The 8,154-nt window shown below is 35.7% G+C and overlaps 1 protein-coding gene across 1 annotated transcript; it reads left to right on the top strand.

Annotated features, from left to right (window-relative positions):
- Window positions 1-6,919: 6,919 nt before the first annotated feature.
- LOC107058826 (receptor-like protein kinase) lies at window positions 6,920-8,154 on the top strand. Its single transcript, XM_015305002.1, has 3 exons — window positions 6,920-7,229; window positions 7,331-7,402; window positions 7,604-8,154. Exons 1-3 carry the CDS (start codon window positions 6,920-6,922, stop codon window positions 8,152-8,154), a joined length of 933 nt encoding a protein of 310 aa, XP_015160488.1.

The raw sequence follows: 8,154 nt of genomic DNA, 5'->3' as shown, positions 1-8,154 counted from the left end.
TTTGCACTTATGGAAAATAGCAAGGTTTTATTTAATTACAAAACGTGTAGTAATAATTTGGTAGCAAAATATTGCGGAATACATTGAATTTATATTAAACACTCTATCTGTGAGCTCACATAATAATGACACGATGGTATAATCTTTGTTTATATCAACATATATAATTTAAACTCTGTTTTATAATATTATTTATTACATTAATAGGTAATTACTTATAATAAACATGGTTATAATAATGATGGAACTGGAATCTAAAGCACATGGACAATTATCAATTATTATTTTGTCCCCAGATCTGAATCTGTACTTTATTACTCCTATTTCTTAAATAACTCTACCTGCCGTGTCATTTATTGATCTCCCATTATTAATGAACCAATAAAATTAGGCAAGCCAGTAGCAAATACACATTGGTATATGGAGTACAAAACATTTTCCTGTTTTTGGTTGTTTTATTTTTATTTTTAATATATTTTTTGAAATGTCTCTTCTCTTTTTCGATAACTTTTTTATTTTAATTTTTCTTTCATGTCATGTTTAAAATCATATGATTAAAGGACATTTTGATATATTAAACATATATTTTACTTAAGACTACAAGATTCAATTTTATTTTATTTTACTTTCGTAAACTCTATGTCAAGTTAAATTGGCCAAACAAATAAAAACGGAGAGAGTATAAAATAATAATGGTACAACAAATTGTTGGAAGTGTTATTTTATTTATGAACTATTTATTTCACGTTTGTTGGTCTTTTGTTTAGTTGAATTATTCAACTCCTAGTTATTAGGAAGTAGACGTGTTTTCAGTTTAGATAGCAGAGTTTGTTAGGAGTCCTAGTAGTAGTGGGTTTGTGGGTTTAGTGCTTATACAGAAAATCTCTGTAAAAGTCTATATAATAGACTTTTCTTGTTGCTATTGATATAAGAGAGTTACGCAGTTTCTTGTTTTCTTCTTTTGAGTTTTTCTGGCAGCTATATTCATTGTTCTGCTTGGCATATCTTATCAGTGGTATCAGAGCTCGTTAGATCCAAACACCTGTGAGGTAGAGTTTGCCCAGAAATTTTATTTTTTCTATGGCTTCAGAGAGCAACTTTGTGCAAGCAGCCATTCCTCGTTTTGATGGTCATTATGACCATTGGAGTATGCTGATGGAAAACTTTCTAAGGTCAAAGGAGTATTGGCCAATTGTGGAAGACGGTATTGGTGTTCCAGCAGAAGGCGAAGTTTTGACAAATGCTCAAAAAACGGAGTTCGAAGCAAGAAAATTGAAAGATTTGAAAGCAAAAAATTATCTCTTTCAGGCTATTGAGCGTCCTATCTTGGAAACTATTCTTTGCAAAGAAACTTCCAAGGATATATGGGACTCAATGAAAAAGAAGTATCAAGGCACTACAAGAGTGAAGCGTGCACAACTTCAAGCCTTGAGAAGGGATTTCGAGACGTTGCAGATGAAGGAAGGAGAGTCTGTAATGAGTTACTGCGCTAGAACAATGGAGATTAGCAACAAAATGCGATTTCATGGTGAAAAGATGACTGATGTCACAATTGTGGAAAAGATATTGCGCTCCCTAATGCCGAAGTATGACTATGTCGTTTGCTCCATTGAGGAGTCAAAAGATATAGATGAGTTATCGCTTGACGAATTGCAAAGTTCCTTATTGGTACATGAGCAAAAAATGAACCGCAGTTCATCTTCCGAAGAGCAGGCTTTGAAGGCTTCTACTAATACTCGTTTCTCAAATTTTAGAGGAAGGGGTAGAGGTAGAGGAAGAGGAAGAGGAGATCGAGGATATAGAGATGAAAGCAGCAAAGACGGCAGTAGGAATTTCAGAGCCAATGATGACCACGGTAAAGGGAGAGGAAGGAATTTTGACAAATCAAAAGTAGAATGCTATCGATGTCATAAATTTGGTCATTATAAGTCTGAATGTTATACCAGGCTGCCTAATGACAAGGATGAGAAGTCAAATTTTGTTGAAAGTGACGAAGTTGAGACATTGTTGATGGCAGTCCAAGTAGAGAAGGAACCTGAACAAAACGTTTGGTATTTGGATACAGGCTGCAGCAATCACATGTGTGGAAGTAAGTATTCTTTTTCTTCTTTGAATGAAGACTTCCGTTCAACAATTAGTTTTGGTGATTCTTCCACTGTGAGTGCAATTGGAAAGGGAGAGATTATGATTAGAACCAAGAATGGTTTTGAAGAAACAATCTCAAATGTGCTATATGTTCCTGCTTTGAAAAGCAATCTGCTAAGTGTTGGTCAATTGCAAGAAAAAGGATATGTTATAACTATTGAGAAAGGTGCATGTGAGATTTATAATCCTACTAGAGGAGCTATTGCTGTTGTGAAAATGAGTTCAAACAGGTTGTTCCCGCTGAAGATAGAGAATATCCATCGTTGTTTGAAAGCAGAAGTTAAAGATCCGTCATGGTTGTGGCATTTTCGATATGGTCACTTGAACTTTGGTGGCTTGAAGATTCTTCAAAGGAAGAGAATGGTGACAGGGCTTCCAGAAATTGTCGTCCCTTCCCAGGTTTGTGAAGAATGTGTTATTGGCAAACAACACCGATCTCAGTTTGCGAAAGGCAAGTCATGGCGAGCAAATGAAGTGTTGGAGTTGGTTCACTCAGACATTTGTGGGCCGATAAACCCAATTTCTAATGGAGGGAAAAGGTATTTTATTACCTTTATTGATGATTATTCCCGAAAGACTTGGGTATATTTTTTGCAGGAAAAATCCGAGGCTTTTAATGTATTTAAAAGTTTCAAAGCTCTCGTGAAGAATGAGACTGGAAAGACCATTAAGAGCCTCCGAACAGATCGTGGAGGCGAATATTGCTCTAAGGCATTTGAAGAATTTTGTGAGTCTCGTGGCATTCGAAAACAGCTCACAACAGCATATACACCTCAACAAAATGGTGTATCGGAGAGAAAGAATAGAACCATTCTCAACATGGTTCGAAGCTTGCTGAATCGAGGAAGAGTTCCAAAGACATTTTGGCCGGAAGCAGTAAATTGGAGCATCCATATCTTGAACAGAAGTCCTACTTTTTCTCTTCGAGATGTGACACCGGAGCAGGCTTGGAGTGGAAGGAGACCAGCTGTAGATCACTTCAGAATTTTTGGATGCATTTCCTATGTACATGTCCCAGATGTAAAGAGAAAGAAGCTTGATGATAAAGGCGTTAAGTGTGTCTTTCTTGGTGTTAGCAACACGTCGAAAGCATACAAGTTGTTTAATCCTTTGACAAAAAGGATTGTGACTAGTAGAGATGTTGTTTTCGATGAACACAATACATGGAACTGGGATGAAAAGTTATCTAATCAAGTTCTATGCAATGATGAATCTGAGGAAATAGCTCCAAGGTCTGAAATTCCAGCAAATATTGCTCCAACTGCTGAAGATTTGCCACCTGCAGAAGCACCTATTGAAACAGAACAAGCTGTCCCTCGAGTCCGAAAAAGACCTGCATGGATGCAAGATTATCAGGTAACCGGTGTTAATATCAATGATGAGACAATTGCTCATTTTGCACTATTTGCAGATTGTGACCCAATAAGTTTTGAAAGTGCTGCGCAAGAAAAAAAATGGAAGGAGGCAATGGATGTTGAAATCTCAGCAATTGAGAAAAATAACACCTGGGAGCTTACTGATCTACCAAAAGGGCAAAGGACCATTGGAGTTAAATGGGTTTATAAAACTAAACTCAATGAGAATGGTGAAGTTGATAAGTACAAGGCGCGCTTAGTGGCCAAGGGATATAAGCAAGAGTATGGTGTGGATTACAAAGAGGTCTTTGCTCCAGTAGTCAGACTCGATACCATCAGGTTGGTGGTGGCATTGGCAGCCCAAAACAAATGGCCAATTTATCAATTGGACGTGAAATCAGCCTTCCTACATGGAGAATTGCAAGAGCAGGTATATGTCGATCAACCCCCTGGTTACATTAAGTATGGTAGCGAAAATAAAGTTTGCAAATTGAAAAAAGCATTATACGGGCTAAAACAAGCTCCACGAGCTTGGTATAGTCGCATTGATGCTTATTTCAATAAGGCAGGATTTAGAAAATGCCCTTATGAGCATACACTTTATACTAAAGTTGAAGATAGGAAGCTTGTCATTGTATGCTTGTATGTAGATGATTTAATTTATACTGGGAATGATCATGTATTGCTTAAAAATTTTAAGCAATTGATGATGACTGAGTTTGAAATGTCGGATCTTGGCTTGATGCATTACTTTCTCGGAATTGAAGTGAAGCAGTATTCTAGTGGAATTTTTATTTCACAAAAGAAATATGTCCAAGAAATTTTAAGGAGATTTGGTATGACAAACTGTAACTCTGTCACCACACCAGCAGAGACAGGGCTGAAGCTTGAAAAGGATTCTACAGGAAAGAGGACTGACAACACTTTCTACAAGCAAATCGTGGGAAGTTTGATGTATTTAACAGCCACTAGACCTGATATAATGTACTCTGTAAGTCTTATAAGCAGGTACATGGAAAGTCCAAGAGAAGCTCACTTACTGGCTGCTACAAGAATTCTCAGGTATTTGCAAGGTACTGCTGATTTTGGCATTTTGTACAAAAAAGGAGGCGAATCAGATTTAATCGGCTTCACAGATAGTGATTATGCTGGAGATAAAGATGATAGGAAAAGCACATCCGGTTATGTTTTCATGTTTGGTTCAGGTGCTATTACATGGTGTTCCAAGAAGCAGCCAATTGTTACATTATCAACTACAGAAGCAGAATTTGTGGCAGCAACTGTGTGCGCTACTCAAGCTATCTGGTTGAATAACATTCTGTCTGAACTATGTCTTCTTCCGCAAAAGCCAACTCTAATTTACTGTGACAATGGTTCAACGATTAAGCTTTCTAAAAATCCAGTGTTACACGGGAGGAGCAAACACATTGATGTGAAATTTCATTTCTTGAGAGATCTCACAAAGGATAAGATCATTGATGTTGTCTACTGCAAAAGTGAAGACCAAGCTGCTGATATTTTAACAAAGCCCCTCAGTTATGCAGCAGTTGTGAAGATGAGAAAGCTACTGGGAGTTTGCTCATTGAGGGAAGTTGTCGCTTGTGAAGACAATTAAACTGATGTCTGTGACTTATCAGTTTAAGGGAGGCATTGTTGGAAGTGTTATTTTATTTATGAACTATTTATTTCACGTTTGTTGGTCTTTTGTTTAGTTGAATTATTCAACTCCTAGTTATTAGGAAGTAGACGTGTTTTCAGTTTAGATAGCAGAGTTTGTTAGGAGTCCTAGTAGTAGTGGGTTTGTGGGTTTAGTGCTTATACAGAAAATCTCTGTAAAAGTCTATATAATAGACTTCTCTTGTTGCTATTGATATAATAGAGTTACGCAGTTTCTTGTTTTCTTCTGTTGAGTTTTTCTGGCAGCTATATTCATTGTTCTGCTTGGCATATCTTATCAATTGATTGGTCTATCGGCAAAGAAAACTCGGAAATAAATGATTTTGTTTTATCCTCCAGATATTTGTTATGTCATCACGACTACTTGTTAATTTGAATTAATTGCATTGAAGTTTTCGTTCCAACTTCATATAAGAAAATGTTAAACAAGAACTCGAGACTTAAAATTAATCCAAGTGGAAGTTCTTTCTCAGGATGTAGGGATCGGAATGGCATCTATTTTGAAGTTTATGAATTTTATACCGACCTCAAGTTAATATACAATAATAACTGGATTCACATTTAGATCCGTAGATAATTATTGATTGAATTCCTTAACATGCACACATATATATATATATATAAAAAATATCTGAATAAAAGCTATTGAATACACACAGTGGCGAATTTAGGTGCAAAAAATAGGGCATCCGAACCCGTGGTCTCTTCGTAAAATTAGATATTTTATGTATATATTTTCTAACATTTGTATAATATTATATTCTTGCACCCGTACTATAAAAAGTCTAGTTGATCCATATGGTTAAATGTTGAGCTTTTGACTTTTGAGGACTGAGGATCAATTCCCACTTAATACATTTTTCTTGGTGCACCCATGTTCGGATCAATTCCCACTTAATACATTTTTTCTTGGTGCACCCATATTCGAAAAATCCTAGATTCGCCTCTGAATACACATTACATGTTTAGATTTCATTAATTTGACCGTAACAGTTGACATTCTTTTGTCAAGCATCTATTCTGGGAGGTTATATATATACATTCGAATGATGACATTATACTATAGCCTAAAACTACATAAAAAATGTCAAGTAAATTATTTAACTATCAATACAGAATTCCACAACCAATGGTTCCCTTTAGCAATGAATTGCAGTCAAGTTCAGCTAGCAATATACAAAAAAAATTAAAAAATCATTCAAACATATTACGTATACACACAGTAATATATAGATGGTGTTGATCATTGGTATTAATTAGATAAGTGTTGAAGCAATTAGAAGTATACACACAGTATATATAGATGGTGTTTGAAAACGAAAACTTAGGCACAAATAGCTGCTAAAGAAGTTGAACAAATCAAAATGGTTGCGAGGACTATGATAATAGCATTCCTAATTTTGTTAACGTACCTCTCAGTTACTAATGCATCGAACATTACAACTGATGAGGCTGCTCTTTTATCTTTCAAAGCTCATATAACTTCAGAGCCCAATGAAATGTTGTCAAAAAACTGAACAAAAGGAACTCACATTTGCAATTGGATAGGCATATCTTGCAGTAAAAAGCATCAAAGAGTGACATCATTAGTCCTCAAAAGCTTTGGATTTAGAGGTTCAATCGCAACAGATATTGGGAACCTCTCCTTCCTTAACTCTTTGGACATTGGAAACAACAGTTTCTATAGCCAAATCCCCGATGAAATAGGGTGTCTGAGGCATTTAAAATACTTGTATTTGCAAATGAATAATCTCACTGGTCAAATCCCACTAAGCCTTGGATTTCTTACAAGGCTTCAAGTTCTTCATCTTTCTAAAAATCGTCTATTTGGAAATGTTCCATTGTCCATTTTCAGTTTGTCTTCTTTAAAGGACATTGATTTGTCTCGGAATTATGAGTTAACTGGGAGTTTGCCAAATGAGATATGCACTAATCTGCCACTGTTGGAATATATATCCCTGCAATATAATCAATTTGTGGGTGAACTTCCTAAAGGTTTAAATAAATGCACCAAACTTGAAGTTCTGTCCTTGTCTTATAACAAATTCACAGGTAATTAACTAACTTGTAAACTTTTCATTTACTAATTTTACTAGTAATTTCTTCTTGAATTAATCATCCTTTTTGTGTGTGTGTGATGTTATATTTGATAGGAAATTTACCAAGAGACATGTGGAACATGTCAAAGGTTCAAGAACTGTTTATTGGATGGAATAACTTTACAGGTACGTGATTTTGTATGTATTAAATCTTGAATACTCTAAACGAAGTTCCTAATTTCACTAGATATAGTCAATGTGCGCATTGTCTAGTAGCAAACAAAGATTAATATATTTTGTGGAGAACATTTTCGTCCGTACCAAAGACACCCTATGTCTGATCTTTAGCATGATAACCATATACTTATTTTCAAAACAAATTTGCAGGAGATATACCAAGTGAAATGTACCTACCAGCTATCCGGAAATTGAGTCTTCGAAGAAACGAGTTAGTTGGAATACTACCACCATCTCTTGGGAATTTGTCAACTTTGGTAATGATAGACATTGGTGAAAATAAAATTCATGGTAATATTCCTCCACAACTAGGACATCTCTCTAGTCTTGAAGGACAATATTTTGGATCGAACGCGCTATCAGGTGAAGTTCCTGTTAGAATTTTCAACATTTCTTCACTAAAAGTAATAGCACTTGCTGCGAATACTCTGTCCGGTAAACTTCCTACAAACTTAGGCTATAGTCTTCCAAATCTTGAAGGACTTTATCTTGGGATTAATAATTTTAGTGGTAAACTTCCTAGCTCAATCTCAAATGCCACTATGCTCAAATTTCCTGATCTTGAAAGGAACATGTTTAGCGGAAACGTACCAATTGATCTAGGACTAAATCTCAGGCAGATTCAAAGCATCAACTTTAAGAGGAATATGTTGGGCTATTGCCCATGTTCCAACAAAGGCCCATGGCCTAATCCTACTTGA

Source organism: Solanum tuberosum, unplaced genomic scaffold (assembly GCF_000226075.1).
Source record: "Solanum tuberosum cultivar DM 1-3 516 R44 unplaced genomic scaffold, SolTub_3.0 scf00661, whole genome shotgun sequence".
In the NCBI taxonomy this organism is placed as follows: domain Eukaryota; kingdom Viridiplantae; phylum Streptophyta; class Magnoliopsida; order Solanales; family Solanaceae; genus Solanum; species Solanum tuberosum.
This window is presented reverse-complemented; position numbering and strand designations above follow the sequence as displayed.